We start from the raw sequence: 21,415 nt of genomic DNA on the forward strand, positions 1-21,415 counted from the left end.
AGTAATGCAGGCTGCCTTGGACCACACTTAAGCAGGCACACAGAGTCCCTGTCCTCATGGAGCTTGCATTCTGACAGAGACTGAGCATACAAAGAGATGTTTACCCCACACCTCAGAACGTAACCTTCTTTGGAAATAGGGTGTAAATGTATATAACTGGTTTAAAATAAGATCCTGTTGGATTAAGGTGGGTCTTAAACCCAATCATCAGTATCCTTATAAGATGGCCATGTTAAGACACAGGACATGTTAAGGCCATGTTAGGACACACTCTCTCTTGGGAGACCTGGGTTTGATCCCTGGGTCTGGAAGATCCCCTGGAGAAGGGATAGGCTACCTACTCCGATATTCTTGGGCTTCCTGGTGGTTCAGATGGTAAAGAATCCTCCTGCAATGCAGGAGACCTGGGTTCAGTCCCTGGGTTGGGAAGATCCCCTGGAGAAGGGAATGGCTACCTACTATCCTAAGCTCTTTACTCCTACAGGAACTCTCAAAGGTAGAGACCACTATCATTCCCATTTTACAGCTAAGGAGACTGAGGCACAGGGAGCTTAAATGGTTTACCCAAGAAAACCACACACAGCTGGAGGCAGGCAGAGTCAGGATTCAAACTCATGCAGTTTTGCCCTGAAGTCTGAATTCCTAAATATTACAGGGTGTAGCCCATTTATTTAAACATTTAAAAACCATTAACCCCCACTGTCTTAGTAAAGGAAATAAAAATTCACTTTATTTTATTCATGTGCCTGGGCCTCTTAGAATCCCACAGCTCGGCTGCTGCAGGAGGCGGCTCTGGCATTGCCTGGTGTTTGATTACCAACCTAGAGGACAGACCCAGGTACTGCTTCCAGCAGGGACACTGTCTGGGTAGGTCTCCTGGCTGGTGATCTTCGCCTGGTGAGCTTTCCTGTCCTCACCATGGACCTGGCACAGAGGGTACTTATAGATGAGGCACAGAGACCCAGGCTTCCCCTCCTCACTACTGCTGGCCAGTGGAACAAAAAGCCCATGCGGTTTCTGGCTGGAGTTACAGCTGGTCAGTAGCCATTTTACTAGAATTTAAAGAGGCCAACTTGTGGGAGGTCCAATAAGCAAATGCCAGCAAAAGTAGCCCAAAGTTGAATTTTTTTCTTAAAGGGCAGAATCTCATTGACATACTTTTTTTTTTCCTACAGTTGTATCACAAGGCCTGGCCTCCGCCTCTCCCACACAAAACAAATCTAGTAATTTTAGGCCTATGAGCATTTCCACTCTGATTTTTCACTGTTGCTGCTGCTGCTAAGTCGCTTCAGTCGTGTCCGACTATGTGTGACCCCATAGACGGCAGCCCACCAGGCTCCCCCATCCCTGGGATTCTCCAGGCAAGAACACTGGAATGGGTTGCCATTCCCTTCTCCAATGCATGAAAGTGAAAAGTGAAAGTGAAGTCACTCAGTCGTGTCCGACTCTTTGCGACCCCATGGACTGCACCCTACCAGGCTCCTCCATCCATGGGATTCTTCACTAAATTAATCAAATTTGACAGAGTTCAAAGAAAGTCTCGTCTGGTAAGCACTTCCTCTAACTTGGAGGCTAATGAGGGAGGCCTTCCTCTCCCCTGGAGATGAGCTTCCTGCCTGTCCTGGAGCATCATTGAGGAATTCCTCTTCCCTTCAGGCATCCTGTCTCCTGACTCCCAGCAGCCTTAGGTTGGATTCACTCCTTATAATTTATGCCCTGCTTGCTTCCAAAAAGGATTGAGGCAGGGACACATCACAGATCATTTGCTCCTTGTGACTGTGTTAGTTGGACCTGGCTTAGTCCTCCTTTCAAGCCTGTGGTAGGCCAGGTTTCATCTGAGACTGTCCCCCTCCCTTGTTAAAAAGTCTATATTTTTAGAGCAATTTTAGGTTCACGGCAAAATGAGGGGAAGGTACAGAGATGTCCCATATACCCTTTGCCCCCACACATACTCAGCCTCCCCAGTTATCAACATCCCTCATCAGCTGTACATTTGTTACAACTGATGAACCCAGACTGACACACCATACCTACCCCAGATCCATAGTTTATATTACAGCCTGCTCTGGACACTATACATTTTGAGTTTGGATGTTATAATGACACGTATCCATCATTATGGTGCCACACAGAGTATTGTCACCGGCCCTGAAAACCCTCTGTGTTCTGCCTATGTGTCCTTCCTCACAGCTCCTCACCTCTTCACAACTATTGATCCTTTTACTGTCTCCATAGTGTTGCCTTCTCCAGAATGTCATACAGTTGGGATCACACAGTATGTATTCTGTTCGGATTGGCTTCTTTCACTTAGTAAAATGCATCTGAGATTCCTCATGTCCTTGAGTGTTAGTCACTCACTCGTGTCTGGCTCTTTGCGACCCCATGGGGTGTAGCCCACCAGGCTCCTCTGTCCATGGAATTCTCCAGGCAAGAGTACTGGAGTGGGTTGCCGTTTCCTCCTCCAGCTTCACGTCTTTAGTGGCTTGATAGCTCACTTCTTTTCAGCACTGAAGACTATTCCATTGTGTGGATATGTCATGTTTTATCCATTTACCTACAGAAGGACTTCTTTTTTGCTTCCAAGACTTGGTAATTATAAATAAAGTTGTCTTAAGCAAACATTCCTGTACAGGTTTTTGTGTGGACATAAATTTTCAGCTCCTTCGGGTAAACACTAAGGAGAATGACTACTGGATTACATAGTAAGAGTATGTTTAGTTTTATAAGAAATTGCCACATTCTCTTCCAAAGTAACCGCATCATTGTGCATTCTCACCAGCAGTGAGAGTTCATATTGCTCCACATTCTCACCAGGATTTGGTGCTGTTAGTGTTCCAGATTTTGGCTATTCTAATAGGTGAACAGTGGTATCTCATTGATGTTTTAATTTTATTTCCCTGATGATATATGATGTAGAGCATCCAACTGTCTTTCCATCTTTTGAAGGAAAAAAATTCAGTATTTTTATGTAGCTTACGTGACCACCCAAAAAGCATCCAGCAGAGTGTTCTGAATGACAGGATGTTCAAAATACATTTTGAGGGAAGGACAGGAGATCAGGAGTTATGCAGTTTGAATTGCAGGGAGGTTTCTTAGCCACAATCTGTAAAATGAGGTAAAATCTCTAACCTCCTTCTCAGCGTGACTATGATATTATAGGAATAAGGAGATTGGAAGTCCTTTGTGTGAATGTATGAACTGTAAATTGCTGTGCAAAAAGTATAGGATGTTATAAAAATAAGTATTTCTATTGGTTAGTCAAGAAGGAAGCAACTCCTACCTCCAATATCATTCTGGCTTCTTATAAAACAAAGTTATTTACTTTGCTCTAAATTTTTCTTAAAACAAGGCTCTGAATGTTTATAACAGCTTTATTCATCATCACAGGAACTGGAAACAAATGTCCTTTAGCTGGTAAATGGACATAATTGTGGCACATCCGCAGACCAGAATTCTGCTCAGCAATGAAAAAGAACAAACTACTGAAAATGGAGCCACACTGATGAATCTCCAAAGCATTAGGCTAAGTGAAAGGAGTCAGATTCAAATATCTACATACCATATGACTTCACTTACATGGTATTTTAGAAAACATAAAATTACAGGGACAGGAAAACCAGTGTGGTCACCAGAAGCTGGGGGTGCAGAAGGGATGGACGACAGCAAGGGCATGAGTGAACTCTTTGGAAACGTCTTTTTCTTGATCGTGCTGGGGGTTACCTGACTATACGTGATCATCCAATTTTATCAAACTGAGTTTCGCTATATGTAAATTATACCTCAATAAATCTGACTTTTAAAAATTTACCAAACTGAAAAATAAAAAGGGTAAAGCCTCCTTCTCCCCAAACTGGATTGTTTCTGGACAGCAGGATGCAATTGCTCCTAACCCACTAGGAGGAGAGTCTGGGGGAAGAGCCTTGCTGTCAACGAGGGACACTTCACAAAACGTTTGCATCACTGACCGTAGCTGGTTTTGACACTAAGCACTTGGCTCAAAGTCTCTGAAATTAGCAGCCTGTGGTTGCTTATACATCTCACCCATCACAACTTTATTGACGAGAATGGCTACCAGCTGTCACCTCGGCCTCCGCCTCTGTGCTTGGTGATTCAGACTGCATGGCCACGGCAAATCAAGCCATGATCCTGCTATGGCTCTTCGTGTTGGGGTTTGAACTCCTGGCCAAATGGCTGTTGCTCAGCTGCCATGCTGCCAATCACCTGTCACTGCGGGTTAAACGTGACAGGCTCACCCATGTCTTCCAACTCTTCAGACATCTCAGAGGCAACTTGCTTTCCACAGCAGGAGGCAGCAGTCTTAGTGACAGTCAACTCCTGGATTTTAGAATTCCTGACTTCTGGGGGCGGGGTACAGAGGAAACTTGCTATTTTACAGAACAAGCTGCAGAAAGGCCTCAAACCCATGAGTGGGAAAATGATGTCAGGAGCATATCACTTAAGTCATAACAATTTTGAGGTCACTGGAAAATGTATCCACACAAATGAACCACGCTCTTGGCATGATGGATCATAGCTCATTACAAAAAGAAAGCTGCCTGAAATCTTTCACATGCTATTGCTGTGTTTTAATTTTTCCCTGTCAGAGAGGCAAAGATATAAGATTCAGAAAATTCTCTCTTTCATAAAGGTTTTATTATAACTGTATTTGAGATCTGACATGCACTATCTTTTCCTCCAAAGTGAGAGAAATAGTTTCATCTTTCTGAAGTTACAACATTATTATTCTAATCATAGAACAGTATTTCACAGACTCATTTTTTTTTCCCCTCAAGTAACTTCATACTTAGGAAGTGGGGACAGAGAGGAAATTGACACTTACTGAATAGCTGCCATGTGCCAGGTCCCAGGCGGGATACTTTGTGTCAATTACCTGCTATGATCTTCACAACAGTCCTGAGAATTAGATCTTAATGAGTCCCATTTTGTAGCTAAGGAAACTAAGGTTCAGAAGTTAAGCAATTTCCTCTAAACCATAAGACAAACCTGGTGGTACAGCCAGGATTTAAAGTAATTTTGACTCCAAAGTCCACATGCTTAGGATGGTATATAAAACTCTCCCCAAAGTTTTGACTGGTGCCATGTCCGAGATGGAAACCAGTGTTAGAGCTGGTCTACTAAAAAGAGCCTTGGGTGAAGACTCAGAACAGGGCTCTGATACTCGTCATTAAGCTCACGTACCACATAAGGGGAGACAACTTATGTAGACTCTCTGTGCTTCTGTTTCATCTGTTTGGGGAGAAAACAAAATCTGCTTTTCTACACACAGAAGTCTTTTGAGGAAAACAGTTCAATAATTCTTGTCACAGCACAGTTAATTTTCCCCCTAAAAGTTTCTTTACTGTTACTTGGACAGAGTCTCAAAACTAATAAGGGTGTCATAAACTGTGACATCGCATTTTATGATTCCATGTGAAAAAATGAAAGACATAAATGCAATTCAAGAGCGTTGTTGACATCATTATTAATCAATTATTGACTATAATGCTGTTTCACTCAATGGTGAGGTGGTAAAGATACCATCTGAAGAACTGCCTTTTTGCAGCCAGATTCTGGAGCTCTACATGAAGTCCATAAGGGAGGAAACGATTCCCACCCAAAGAGGTTCTATCCATGGGTTTACTCTGAAATTTAACCTTGAGTCCTGGGAGGCCAACCACGGCACCGAAGTCTCATCTTCTGCATTTCCACGCTGTGTCAGTATGATATCAGGAAAAAGCAGACCTCAGTTCCACACTGGCCTTGCAGCTTCTTCTCTAACTGTTAATTAGGTTAACAGTACTTTACCTCCTGGGTGTTTAATTCTAACATGGGCAATAATTTGATTTCAGAACAAAGGACATTCCTTTGCATCACAAGTTACTTCATGGTAAGAATTTTACTGCTTGTGGCCAGTGAGGTTTGGCAGAGCCCATTTCTTGACAGAAATCTCGAGGCTAAGGCCAGACTCTGTCTCTCCTGAAGCCATGTTTCTGGAGCTCTCTGTATGTCCTGACCCAGCTCACAGACAAGGCACATTTTCTCAAAGTAAATCACAATCCTTAACCAACCCACCCACCCCCAAACATTCTCCTTCTCTAAGAAGTTTTACCTGTGGTTGTCAGAAACCAGTTGCAGATCTTTACCTACAGAGAGTCAGAGAAGGCCAGACAGTGCAAGTGGACTCTGCAGGACCCTCATACAGCCTGGAAGCCACCTTCCTTCAGTTAACCAGAGCTTTGGAAGACAGTGGAGCTAGTGTGAGCTCTCCGTTCAGCTCAAGCTCAGGTGCACCAGTTAATCCCTTCCCCTAGATGTTGTTTTACTCTTGTGTGGAAATGGCCTGAAATACCAGGAATGGAGAGGCAGCTGGCTCCTGCCAATAAGAGTTCGGAATTTTTCTTCCCTCACATTTTGAGAAATCACGTTTTGTGCAAAACGACCAGGAATATTTCCAAAAGACAGAAACAGAACAAGTGAAGAAACAATGGAATAGGGTGGAATGATAGAGATGCATAAAGGAGCATGCTTGTTTTCCTCCTGTCTGTCTGATATTTTCCCTCACTGGGTACATTCATTTGACTTTCCGCTACTGTTTGACTTGTGATCAACAATGTGCTTATGCACAGATTCATCATTTTTACAAGAAGCTTGGGCCATTTCGATGTACTGTTGTTGGTTGTTTAGTCACTAAGTCATGTCTGACTCTTTTGCAATCCCATGGACTGTAGCCCACCAGGATCCTCTGTCCGTGGGATTTCCCAGGCAAGAATACTGGAGTGGGTTGGCATTTCCTTCTCTGGGGGATTTTCCTGACCCAGAGATTGAACCCCTATATCCTGCACTGGCAGGCAGATTCTTTACTACTGAGGCACCAGGGGAACCCATTTCAAAGTATATCCTCAGCTATATATTATAATGATTTTGACTGTTTGGTGTTTAACAGAATTCCCTTCCAAGTAGTGCTGACATAACATAGAGTACTTGATTATACAAACAGTGTCCATTTGAGGGAAGCATGTTTTTTAATCCTCTGTGTTGAAGATGAATCTGAAGCCCCAAACTAAATTCCATTGTTCACCTTGAGAGTAGCTCCAGCATAAAGCAGTTACTTAAACAGTAGTTGAATAAGGGAATGAAATAAAGAAATTTCCTAATTTAAAATATAGTTGTTCTGTGCACCTAGGGATATTTCTGGAAATCTAGTTCTCGGAAATTATCGCAACAACCCAGTCATTGCCAACCCACCAACAATGCTAAAGGGATCAGCCTTTCAAAATTAGAAAAGACTAGGAGGAAGGCTTACCCTGAGAGAGGTTTAAAAGTTCAGGCATTTTAAGTATTAAAACTTGGTTTTGTCATGATGTGGGGTCAAACTTTTAAAAAGAAGTTAACCTGGAGAAGAGGGAGAGCCTGTCTGGATTCTATGCTTGCTTTCCTCTTTGGAAACTGCATTTAAAGCAATTCCCACTGGCTGGCATCACATGACGTGCCCAGGGATTCCAGCTGCAGCTGGTTTAAAATGCCTGCTCACAGGCTCAAGGAAAAGGGCCTCTCAGCCTTGGCAGGACTGAGGATGCCGTTCCAAAAACCACTCCCCTCAGAGAGCATTAGAAGGAGAAATGGCAATAGATATTAGTGCTGTTATCCCCTGTAGGACCCAGGAGGGGAGTAAGTAGGAAGCTGATCAGATAACAGAGAGAAAGAGAAAACAATTTCCAAAGCACTGAAGCAATTAGATGAGAAAGTGCTATAAACCAATGGGCTCTTCCTGCTCCTGGAGGGCTAGGGGAAAGAAGGGAAGAGGCTGCAAGAGCCAGCTCCTCCTGGAGACACACTTTGAAGATCCTTCCCAGCCCCTCAGGCTCCACTGTCACTGAGGGCTTCTCCCCAGTGAGACGAGGAGCCTGGCACTTGGCTCTTGCTTAAAAAACAGATCTTGAGTTAGAGGGGTAATTTTTAAAAATTGTGCTTTCAAAAACTTGGAGAATGAGACATTGTAGATCTTTAAAAAAAATTCCCTGCAGGTTGTTTGTTTAGATAGTATTTACTGAGGAATGTATGCAATTTTAGTTGACAAAATCTAGTTATATCCATTCTCTGAAAGTTAAGAATTCATTAAGAAAAAAAAAACAATACATTAGTGACGGGGTGACAACTATTAGTTTTTGCTTAGACTACCCCATATATCCAAACAGGAATATGTTTGCAATTATTTTTCTGATTAAAAAAGTACATATTTTTAATTGTTTTGTTATGTTTTCCCATAGCAAGAGCCTATTATCAGCATTAATCAAAAATAAAAACACAATAAAGCATGCCACTTCTCACCAACGTGACATTTGAAGTTGTTTCCCTCTCCTTGAGAAAAGAAACTGAGGAAGGCTACTTTTGCCCAGATCCTCAGCAGGCTCTCTCCCTGTGAACCCACATCTCACAAAGGCCCTTTATTGCCGGCACAATGTTCTGCACACAGGAAATGTGTGTGCATGTGCCTAGCATGTTTCCCGTTTGTTTTCTTTTCCAGCATTGCTCACTGGCTGGTGAACAGTTCAGGCCCACAGAGGGCTTGAGACCACCAGCTCATGTATTTGAAAGGCATCTGTTTATTTTGAAAATGCAAATGTGGCCTACCTCAAAGACTTGACAGGCAGGAAAATACCAGGGAGCAAAAGGAGAGGTTTCCAGTCTGGAGCCCTGTCCCTCGCTCGATCACGCCCGCTGAGATCACTCGCCATGAGAACCACTTGAACAGCTCCAGGAGTCTGAGTGAACGGCCCACATTTCAAACGAGCAGGCTTGTCTCTCCCAAGTCTAGCCTGGCAGATCATAGCTCACCTGATTTAAAGTACTGATTGAGTCATTTCCAAAAGGACCCTGGGACTTGGAGATGGTGGTGCCCAGGCCAAGTACTGCCTGGAGGAGGGCCCCTAACACTGACACCGGTCTCCTAACAGCCAAAGCCCTGTCCTGGGGACAGATTCCTGGAGAAAGCCTGGGAAGGTTAATACCCTGACTTTGATCTCTGTCAAGGCATACCAGCAAGAATTAATTTACATTTCAGATGAAAAAGGTTGACAGCATGAAAAGGCATCTTGTTTCTGGTATGTGAATGTGCCGTAATAGATCGGGAATTCTGAAAGGAAGTTCTGAGGAAGCTAAAGGGATAAGCCGAGCGGCTGCTTTTATTGGGAAGGAGATGAAAGGAAAACAAATTTCAATATGCGCCGCTCTGTAGCAACATGTAGGCCAAATGCTTCCTAAATTTCAAGGGCTATTCTTTCAAAAACTATATAACATAGCGCTGCACCATGATTAAAAAAAAAAAAAGACAATAGGCCAGAACTTGAAATATAAACCAAACACATTGCAGAGTCTACATTTCAAATGAAATGATTTGTTGAAAAAATAATAAATTAGAGAATAACCTTAGAAAATGCCCAGAAAATGTTATGTTGTGATAGCATCCCTACGCCACTTCTACAGGCTTCAAAAGTAAGAGTACCAGTATATTTCGAGTTTGTTCTACTTGAAATGTCCCAGGGACATGAAGAGCTTGTAAGGAGAGGATTATACTTTAGGAAGAGCACACCCCAAAACAGAGACATTGGAATGAGCTGTCTTGCTTTTAGATCAACACCGCCTTTGAATTGAAAGATAAGGAGGAGAACATTTTCAAGTAAAAGTAATCTGCCCATAAAATTGCAAATGTCATTACCCTCTCTGAGTATCTTTACCACTTACACAAAACCAGCCCCTCAACTCCTGTCTATGACTGACGTTGGCTGAAGGGCAACGGGACATTGCCCGCCTTTGTTCTGGCTATCACACTCTCCTGCCAAGAGGGTGAGCTGGTGTCAGTACCACCCTCAATAACTACATGCCCACCCAAGCCCATGGGGATTCGGAAGCTCCCAATACCACTTGATATGCAGGACACTGGCTGCCAGGCTAAGAAGCAGGGTGTTTCCAAGGTTTTAAAAAAAAGAAGCTACTTAAAGAAATGTGGTCTCTCTAGTCCCATGAAACAAAAGGACCCTTCCGTAGTGTACCCACCCCACAGGTGCTGCGCTGAAAAGATGCAGCCGAGTGTCCTGATATAATGGAGCCACTCACCTGTCTGTTCTTATGCATGTGGCAATAACAGAGTCCGAAAGGGAGCCATCTAAAGATGATTTTCAGAGAGGGAAAATTTGATTTATGACCCTACACACTTTATGATAAGGGAATCAACAATAGATAAGCTCAAAGTTTATATTTGAAAATACATGTTAGGCTTTGAGCCAAACAGTGAGATCAGTCCAGTATCTTCTCTTAATGGTGTGGGTGAGGGTGAGGGGAACTGTGTGTGTGTGTGTTGGACAGTGGGGAGGAAGAGATAAAATGTATTTTGAGTTGTTTTACTTGTTGCAACTAGAGCTGCATCCTTCTTCCTGATGCTTTGAAGCTGTAGAGCTTAGAATTCCTAGGGGATGGTGTTAAAAGTTGCACATTGGGGGTGAAATGACACTCTTTCAAACATTTTGAATAAAGTTGTCTGGCCTTTACAGGGTCAGAGGGTTCTGAAAAGTGCCCCAAGGAGCCAGGCTCTGAGTAGTGATCTCTTCAAAAGGGGTGCAGCTGTTTCCCTTAAAAGTTTGTTCCAAGTGTGGCAGTATCTGAAATCCTCTCTCTCTCTCTCTGCTGCTAGTCCACTGGCCTGCTCACTTCTCTCTCGTTCTGTCTCTGATATCTTGTGCTCTCAGAGCCTGGGTGTGTCTGCTCTGGGGCCGGTCTCTTCCAAAGCCTCAATTAGGCACAGGCAGCTTCAAAAGACAGAGGGAGCTGAGCCCCACAACCCCTGGGGATATTGCCCTTTGCAGAAGAGCAGAGTGACCTGGGAGCCAGAGCTTGAGGTGCTCAGGCAGCTACAAGCTGAGCCACAGCATGCTAACCCCATGGGGCCCAGAGGACCACTGCAGTCACACACAGGCCTGGGTGTGGGAAACACAGTTTGCCAGGCAAGTACCTGAGTTATACCTATCTCTGTGCTATGAAGAGATAGGCTGAGCATATAGTTACAGAATTCCAAGGTTGGAAGACCTTTCAGACCTCTCTAGCCAATGTTCTTGTTTGCAGACAAGGGACGGGTGACTCCAGGAGAGGAAGGGAGTTGCTCAGTTGGCAGTATGTAAAATGGACTCTGTCCAAACTGGCTGTGAATAAATGCTGACTCGGCCTCTGACTGGCTGTGCGACTATGGACAAGTTATTTCACTTCTCTGTGCCTTGTTTTCCTCCTCTATAAAATTGGGAATGCCAGAGAACCGACTTGGAGCACCCTTAGCCAAGGTACGGCATGTGGCCAGCGCTCCCAGTCATCACACGGAGTGGGGTGAATCAGAACAAGCGCTAGACCCCACCAAAACTCGTGACTCCTCTTCCAGTGCTCCTGAATTATTAACCTTTCAGCTTTTGGAAACTCATATGAACTTAATCACAGAAGATTTCCAAGTGGATGCTACGAAAATGATGTTTTAATTACCTGCGTGAATATGAACAGCAGACTCACTCCTTCTGTTGCTTATTTTCTTAAATTTCCTCCGAGCATCATATCCTCTCCAGGCTAAAAATATAAAACCATGTGCTAGGAATGACATTAATTTAAGAATGTGCCAGAGAATCGATATAAGCTGTTTCCCTCCAATCCTCTACCCGCCCCCCCCTACTGCTTTCTCACTGAACGAAATAAACAGAGCTACGTGAGTGATGGTGGGGAAGAGGGGCCTCTCTGTACTCTCAGCTCGGCCTCCAAGATGCTTTTGAAAGGAGTCGTTTTGGTTCAGGCAGTGAATTTCTGCAAACTCTGGATTCCACTTATGAATCACTTGGAGCCCTGTCCAGGTGAGGTGGGTCCCTGTCATTCCAACCCATGGAGGAAGCTCTGCCTTCAGGACTTGAGGGGTAGGAGAGGACTGGAATGGCCTGACTCACTCTGTATTTTTTACTGGGACAAAGGTATAAAACATGAAAGTTGAAGGAGAGAAAAATAAATAATAATGATTAGTAGCATCACATTTGCGCTTGGTAAGGGGAGACTATGTATAGAACTGTGTTCAGGGAGGGAATGCGTGATGGAAAGGGAAAATGCATGGGAAATGAATGAAGAGAAGAGAAAGGGAACCTGGGGCAGGGCGCAGGGTGTTGAGTCCTTCAGAGTGCTAGGCACTGAGCTGCTACCAGGAGCATGACCAGCTCTCCTTTTCACTTCCTCCCTGAGCGCTACAGCTCTCCATGTCACTGAAGGAGGTCATGAAGTCCAAGTGGACGTTATGATTCTGGGTTACGAGAACACAGAGGAAATCATCGCTGTGTTCAAGACCTGGGACAGCTGCCTGCAGTAGCACAGGAGCTCAGATGCTATTTGTGACACAAAGGACACATGTGTGTGCCAAGAGGCACCGACAGGGCTGGGTGAATGACAGAGCCTAGTGATTAGCTGCCTTGGTTTACAAGCTCTGTCTGAGCCAGAAAAGCCTCCTAGATGTGGCAGTAGCAATTCTGATGCTGAAAACCTGGTAAAGGACATGATGTGTGTATGAGGTACGTCATCTGGGAGCTGGGGCACATGTCTGTGCGATTTGGGTTTTACATCCAGCCAATGCCACTGCCTCTATCTTGCCGTGGGTAAGGATGGTTTGTTTGCTTATCTGGAGGTCAGAGACTGTGGCAGTCTTGCTCCCAGCTCTACCCCCAGGACCAAGCACAAGGCCTGGCCTGCAGTAGATACTTGATAAATATTTGCTGAAGGCAAGAGGGAAGGAAGAAAAGGAACCATTGAGAAGAACAAGAGGTGAGTGGCCTTAGGCACTTAATGAAATGCCAAGATTCAGGGCTGTTTACCTGACTGGATGGCAACAGCCCCCTTCTCTCTCTTCTCTCTGACTCTTCTGTATCTCCTGGCTCCCAGCCACCCCTTGGCATAGGCCTGCAGCACAACCACTCTGCCTATGACTTCCCGCAGCAGCAAATTTAACTGCTCGACATGATAATACTTGAGAAAAACCTGAAATAAGACATCAGTTTTAGCATCACATATAGGCTCCCAAGGGCTCCTCTGGTGCTCAGGGGTAAAGAAGTGTGTTAGTCGCTTAGCTGTGTCTGACTCTTTGCTACCCCATGGACTGTAGCCCACCAGACTCCTCTGTCCATGGGATTCTCCAGGCAAGAACACTGGAGTGGGTAGCCATTCCTTTCTCCAGGAGATCTTCCTGACCCAAGGATCAAAACTGGGTTTCCTACATTGCAGGTGGATTCTTTACTGTCTGAGCTACCAGATTCAGATAAACCCTGCCAATGGTTCTTCAGTGGTAAAGAAACCGCCTCCCCATAGAGGAGATGCGGGTTCGATCTCTGCATCAGGAAGATCCCCTGGAGAAGGAAACAGCAACCCACTCCAGTATTCTTGCCTGGGAAATCCCATGGACAGAGGAGTGTGGTGGACTACAGTTCATGGGGTTGGAAAAGAGTCAGACACGACTGAGCAACTAAACAAGAATAACGGACTCCCACACAGAAATTCACTCTGCTCCAACAAATTAACATAAATATTAAAACATCATCTAAATAAAGTTTACAGTGACTTGATTTATGCTAACATTACTGATTTCTTGGAAGCAAATACAATTAATCCCCTTGTAAGGTCGAGCCAATGTGAGACTATTAATATACACAGACGATGAAGTGAACAGGGTTTTAGGAGATCCTAAATGTTCTCCAGGCTGGTCTCAGTTCTGCCATGAGTTCCATTTCCTCAGCTTGATCCTTTCAACCCTCAACTCTGATGGAGGAGTTAAAGCAGAAAAGCTGATCAGGGCTGACAGAAATTCTGAGGGAGTGGGGCTTGAATGGGCCACAGTGATCTAATTTCTGCCGAGGAGCAGCAGCATTGCCATCCACACTGAAGCTAAGGCTGGCATTGTAGGGCAATTCAGAATGGACCACAAAAACCTGAAATCTTGTAGGAATATGATGTTTCCTCAAATGAAAAGCTAGACATGATGAGACTACTCATCAGAGTGGGCAGTATACTACATGAGTCTAAGGGAAAAAGGACGAAAGTAGAAAAGATACTCATTATTGTTATTAACATGATTTGTGCATTTGTCTGCAGTGCTGGAATAAGCAGCACTGGGAAAAAGGACATTTAAAAATGAGCTCAAAGATCTCATTCTAGAAATGTTAAACAGTTCTCAAACTACATGCAGAACAGGAAGCAAACTCTCCTCTTTTGGTGTCTGAGGTCCTGGGACCCCGGACCCAAGACCAGCAAAGATCACTGTTAGGTTGGGGTCTTGTCTGGTAAGCTGCAAAACTTACAGAGCTATTCAAATCACTGAGAAGAGACCGAGGTACACAGCAGAGCATCTCAAGTGACAATCTAAACAACAAAGAAAGAACTACCTTTGTTTTTCCCAGCAGCCAGTGATCTAATCTGGACTTTTCCAAGATAGCGATGCAACTCTCTTTGCTAGCAAGAGGTGTTTGATGTGCTCTGAATGCCAAGTAATAATACCTACAAAACAGAACAGGGAAATAAAGCATTTTTAGTCACCATTTGATTCAGCATCATAGAGTTGCTCTGGGCCCATTGACATGTCTTGTTTTTCAGTATCAAATATTTGTTGAGCACCAATAATAGTGTACTAGGTAGTAGAAGACACACAATTCATGCTTATTAGCTCTTATCTACTTTCATATTTTCTGCTATGTATATTTTCCTTTTAGTATTGCTTGTAATTCATATTCAAAGCATACTTGGCATCTTTTACATGCAAAATCAAAGTATCTAATCCTTTAAAAAACTGAAGTTTAGACAGCTCTCCCAGCAAAAGTTATCATTTTAAATGTATTACTCTTTTAAAAATAATTTGTCATCTCACTGTATGAGTTTTGGCTCTGCTTTGAAAATTCCATCTGAAGCAATGTGTAGAGAGCAAAACTGATCATAGCCTGACACTACTTATTCAGTCTGTTAAGCTCTACGACTCTCTCAAGGTAAAAAGTGGGTATGTTTTCTTGAGACAATCACCAAAACCACATTTGTCTTCCTAAATTACTCATTTTAATAAACTTCCATACTTTCAGATGAAAGACTTTCTGGATAGATTCAAAGAACATGATCAAATTATATATATGTATATATGTAAGTTTGTATATGTATATGTGTGTATGTCCATAGGTATGTCTATATACATGTATATGCATATATACATATATAATGTTGAATATATTACCTTTTTAGAAAACTTTACCTTAGTTTTTCTTTTAAAAACTTTGAAGCATCTTTCCTCTGCTCCTTGTTGCCATCTGTAATTAAATTCAACCACTTGGAAGTATTTCCTTGTCAGAGGATTTTCCTGTCATTCCTCAGACAAGAGTGATCTGTTATTTTAGAACTGCTTTAAAATGTAGAGCCAGTTTTACTTTTAAGAAAATCACAAAAATATAAAATATGTCCTTTCCTCTTACCAAATATTCCCATGCTTTCTGTTTATGGAAAGATAAACATACTTGATTAGCACTTGAGCCATTTAACTTTATCTTTGTGCTACAAGATTGTTTTACAAGTTAGGACTGAATGCTGATTTTGCCAAAAACATTTGCATTCAGAGGTTCTGAGATATTTCTAAGACTCTGCGTCTCTGTTTCCACCTTTGAGGAAGAGAAACAGTTTTCTCTCAGAACCCCTGAATGGTGGCCAGGACCGTGCTAGGTCACCTGGCCAAGCCCAGGAACCTGTTCATAGTAAATGTTCCTGGAGCTAGGTGGGAGGAGGGACAGTCAGGAGTCAGGCTGAGGTCTGGGCAGTTCATGGCATCGGCACAGATTCTTTAGCCCTAGTTTCTCAAGGACTGTAGTTTCAATCATGGGTTCTTGGATTTGGCTTGGGCTAAAGCAAAAAGATTGTGTACTAGAGTGCACGGGGGTGGTAGAAATAGATGGCAAATCTCTATGGAGTGAATGTCTTGGGAAAGGTAAAGTACAGATAGCTTAAGATGTAAAAGTCATTGATAAAAGCAGGACTTCCATACTCTCTTTTCCTTTAGTCCTGGCCATTTATAAAATGGGCTATATATTATAAATAACATATGGCATGATTATATGTTTACAATATGATTCAGGGCTTCCTTGGCCTTAATTCGACAGGCTTGCTCAGGATGATTGCTCAATACTCTTAGTGATGAAATATTTAAAGATAATCTAATGAATGACCAGAACTATGCAGTTTATGAGATTACAAGAAATGTTCTAACTATCCATTCAAGGATTTATCTTGTTCTGGGGGCATCCATGGATGCTTCTTAGCAATTTCTAAATAGACAGAATATATCTTGAATTAATATAAATATTAGAAATTAACTTTGATTTTTAGCACTTCAATTCAAATCTCTTATTATGATAACATTCATACATAGCTTTTAGTTCACAAAGAGATGGATAACAGTACTGTCAAGATGTGAAGATTTCAAAAAACATTAAGGGAGCATTTAAGTGATACGTCTGCTGTAGTCAGGTCAGAGAGGTATCAGTACAGTGTGTTTTCTCCACAGAGTATTGTAATAGATACTATGGTTAAAAACAAAACAAGACAAATAAGCACTTTGGCCAAGCTTCTGTATGCTTCAATGCTTCAATATAAGGGCAAAAATGAAACAAAAGGCACAAAGATAAAAGGCCTGCCACCAAGGGGACATCTTTTTGAGAAGATCCATTCCACCCCCTTCTTGAAGCAGCTTGATGAGTTAAATAAGCAAGAGACAATGCAATAGCAAAATAATACATGTAAAGATTTGTCTTGAGGGTCTGAGTACTCGAGAACATTGTAAAGACTAGTTCTATCTCTTTATTCAAGAGTTCCGCCCTGAGCTGTTCACCAGTTCTGCCCTGAGCTGTCTCTGATCGGTAGAATTCATCTCTCAGACTGGAGTTTGAGCTCTGAGTTAAGGGTGAGGTCTTTCATCTCTAACCATAGCTAAGTCACTTGTATCTGAATTTTCACAGGGAGCAATGGGAACCAGATAAGTGGTTCTTAACTCAGGTGGAGGGGAGGGTGGTGGAAGACTCTGTGAAAATCTGGAAAAAGCTATAAACATTTTTTCTTAGGAAAATGCTCTTGATACAACATATTGCACATAGTATCAAGTGTTCCACATAGTTCGTGTGGGTCCTCCAACGACCTAAGAGCCCTTCCCTATTTCAGAGCTCTGTGGAAAGTGATAAATTTTACAAGACCGTATCTTATTAAAACATATAAGTTATTAAAAGAGAAAATATCCAGTTGAAAAATCTCTATCCAAAAATGTTATTTAATTTTCTGCCTAAAATGTTTTATTGTATGAAATACAAATTTTTCAAGGAAGAGTTTTTAAACTAGTTAAATTAGATGTACCAGTTATTTCATAACAAATAACTTCAAAACTTAATGGGTTAAAGAGTAGACATTTATTGTCTAACAGTTTGAGAGGGTCAGGAATTTAGGAGCAGCTTCTCTGGGCATTTCTGGCTCAGGGTCTTACATGAGATTACAGTCAAGATGTTGGCCAGGGCTTCAGTCATCTAAAGGCTTGAGGATCTATTTTCAAGATGGTGCCATCACATGGCTAATGGTAAAAAGCCTTAGTTTCTTTCTGGCTATTGACAGGATGCTTCTCAGTTCCATGCTATTTGGGCCTCTTCAGAGGACTATTTCAGTATCTTCATAACAGAAGATGGTTTCTACCAGAACAAGGGATCCCAGAGAAAAAGCAAGAAGGAATCTGTAGTGCCTTTTATGACTGAGGCTTAGAAGTGATACACCATCACTTCTTCCATATTCTTCTATTCATTAGAAGCAAGTCACTAAGTCCAGACTACATTTAATGAGAGAATTTAAGTTTTACTTCTTAAAGGGATGTAAGTATCAAGTAATTTGTGGCCATATCTTTGAACCACTGCAAAGAATCTCTCTGAATCATCAACTCTTATCAAAAAATGCACAAATATAAAATCAGTTAAAAGTAAAAGACATACCATACTAATACTAGTCAAATTAAAACTGGACTGGTTATATTAATATAAACAAAGTAGATTTCAGAGCAAATAAATATTATGAGGATAAAGAAGTTTATTTATAGTGATAAAGAGGTCAACTCATCAAAAAAACTAAACATTCTAAGCATTTTTTCACTTAATAACATAGCTTGAAAATACATGAGCCTAAAAGTATTAATGCTGCAGGTGCTAATACTGTTAATTGTGTCTTGTTAATAATACACAATTATAGTCAGAGAATTCTGTACCCTCTTCCAATAATTGATAGGACAAGTAGACCAAAAAAAAAAGAATCATCAAGGATATGGAAGGTTTGAATAACCAACCTAACCTAACTGACATTTATAGAAAATTCCAGCTAAAAATAATAGAACACATTTTCTTTTCAATTACATATGAAACACCTACCACAATAGGCTATATTCTGGGCAAAAAACCCCATGACTTAGTCATACAAGGTACATTCTCTGACCATAGCAGAATTTAATTAGAAATCAACAAGATAACTGGAAAATTCCCAAATATTTATGAACAGACTTCTATGGGAAAATAACCCATGTCAAAGAAGAAATAAAAAGAGAAATCAGATTGATCAAATAAACATGAAAACACAACCTGTCAAAAATTTGTGGGATACTGTATTTAGACATGTATACCATTAAAAACCTATAACAAAAAAGAAGAATGGTCTCAAATACATGAGCTCAACCTCTAACATATGTTAGGAAAAGAACAAATAAAACCCAAGGTCAGCAGAAGAAAGGAAATAAAGATCATGGTGAAAAATCACTGACATAAAGAAGAGACACTGAATGAAATTGAAAGGTGTTATTTGAGAAGGTTAATGAAATTGGTAAACCTTTAGCCATATAGGTTAGGAAAAGGAAAGAAAACAAAGGTATGAGATTAGTGATATTCTATAGATTCTATAATATTAAAAATACAATAAGGGAATATCAGAAACAACTTTGGGGGCCTCCCAGGTGGGCCTAGTGGTAAAGAATCCGCTGCCAATGCAGTAGCTATAAGAGACGCAGGTTTGATCCTTGGGTCGGGAAGATCCCCTGGAGGAGAGCACAGCAACCCACTCCAGGATTCTTGCCTGCAGAATCCCATGGAAGGAGGAGCCTGGTGGACTATAGTCCATAGGGTCACAAAGAGTCAGATACGACTGGAGCTACTTAACATACACGCACAAACTTTATGTCATGTTAACAAGATAAAAGAGAAAAAAACATATGATATTACTAAATGAGGAAAAGGATTTGACAAAATCCAACATCCAACACTAATTTTAAAAAAAGAAAGAAAGAAACTTTTCAACAAGCTCAATTCAAGGGAATTTCCTGAATCTGAAAAAATAAAGTACCTATGAAGATCCTACAGCTAACACCACATTTAATGGTGGAAGACTGAATACTATTCCCCTAAGCTTAGGAAAAAATAAAGGATGTCCATCATTACCACTTCTATTCAGCATTGTAAAAGTTCCAGCCATTGCAAACAAGAGAAAGAAATAAAAGGTATCTCTATAAGAATGGAATAAGTAGAACTGTCTTAATTTGAAGATGACACACTGTCTACGTAGAAAATCCAATGGAATCTATGAAACAAACAAACAAAAAAATCCTACCAGAGCTAATAAGTGAATTTAGTTAAGTTGTAGGCTACAGGTCAAAACCAAGATCATGGCATCTGGCCCTATCACTTCGCGGCAAATAGATGGGGGAAAAATGGTAACAGCGACAGGCTTTATTTTCTTGGGCTCCAAAATCACTGCAGATGGTAACTGCAGCCATGAAATTAAAAGACACTTGCTCCTTGGAAGAAAAGTTATGACAAACCTAGACAGCATATTAAAAAGCAGACACATCACTTTGCCAACAATGGTCCATATGGTCAAAGCTATGGTTTTCCAGTAGTCATGTACAGATGTGAGAGTTGGATCATAAAGAAGGCTGAGTACTGAAGAACTGATGCTTTACAACTGAGGTGCTGGAGAAGACTCTTGAGAGTCTCTTGGATAGCAAAGAGATCAAACCAGTCAATCCTAAAGGAAATCAACCCTGCATATTCATTGGAAGGACTAGTGCTGAAGCTGAAGCTCCACTACTTGGGCCACCTGATGAGCCAACTCATTGGAAAAGATCCTCATGCTGGGAAAGATTGAAAGCAGGAAGAAAAGGGGGGAGCAGACGATGAGATGGTTAATGGCATCACTGACTCAGTCAGCATGAGTTTGTGCAAACTGGGAGATAGTGAGGGACAGGGAAGCCAGTTGTGCTGCAATCCATGGTATAGCAGAGAGTCAGATGAGACTGAGCAGCAGAACAACAACAGCAAAAGGCTACAGATCAATATACAAAAAGTGTTATACTTCTAGATGCTAAAAGCAAACAAAAAGCAAAACTGAAAAACCCTGTCATTTATAACATTTAAAAATGCGAAATACAGTAGTGAGAAATCTGACAATAAATGCCATTTCTTCAGTCTTTGTTTGAAGACAACAGCCAGAGTTCTAACAGTAGAGGGCCAGGGTGGAACTGAAGGGAACAGTGTATAGCATCTTAGTGTTTCTGTTGCATACAGGTGATTTGGAGAGTCAGCTTTTTTTTTTTTAATTTGGTCTTTTTTTCAAATATTGTTTAATAAAGTTTAATTAGCTCTGGAAAAAAAATAAAAAGATCTGTGCACTGAAAATCATAAAACATCAGCTAAGAAAAATTAAAGAAGACCTAAATAGATGGATCACAATAAACTGTGGAAAATTCTGAAAGAGATGGGAATACCAGACCACCTGACCTGCCTCTTGAGAAATCTGTATGCAGGTCAGGAAGCAACAGTTAGAAGTGGACATGGAACAACAGACTGGTTCCAAATAGGAAAAGGAGTACGTCAAGGCTGTATATTGTCACCCTGCTTATTGAACTTGTATGCAGAGTACATCATGAGAAACACTGGGCTGCAAGAAGCACAAGCTGGAATAAAGATTGCCAGGAGAAATATCAATAACCTCAGATATGCAGATGACATCACCCTTATGGCAAAAAGTGAAGAGGAACTAAAAAGCCTCTTGATGAAAGTGAAAGAGGAGAGAGAAAAAGTTGGCTTAAAGCTCAACCAACATTCAGAAAACCAAGATCATGGCATCTGGTCCCATCACATCATGGCAAATAGATGGGGAAACAGTGGAAACAGTGTCAAACTATTTTGGGGGGCTCCAAAATCAATGCAGATGGTGACTGCAGCCATGAAATTAAAAGACGCTTACTCCTTCAAGAAAAGTTATGACCAACCTAGATAGCATATTCAAAAGCAGAGACGTTGCTTTGCTGACTAAGGTCTGT

General features: G+C 41.7%; 1 protein-coding gene across 1 annotated transcript in view; it reads right to left on the bottom strand.

The window, feature by feature from the left end:
• The window catches only part of MYO3B (myosin IIIB), a 421,280-nt gene that overhangs the window by 124,292 nt on the left and 275,573 nt on the right, over window positions 1-21,415 (bottom strand). The window contains 3 exon segments of the mRNA XM_068968451.1: window positions 11,521-11,601; window positions 12,879-13,041; window positions 14,439-14,550. Of these exon segments, the coding sequence (XP_068824552.1) occupies window positions 11,521-11,601; window positions 12,879-13,041; window positions 14,439-14,550 (356 nt within the window).

The sequence above is a fragment of the Capricornis sumatraensis genome, chromosome 3, assembly GCF_032405125.1.
Source record: "Capricornis sumatraensis isolate serow.1 chromosome 3, serow.2, whole genome shotgun sequence".
NCBI lineage: Eukaryota > Metazoa > Chordata > Mammalia > Artiodactyla > Bovidae > Capricornis > Capricornis sumatraensis.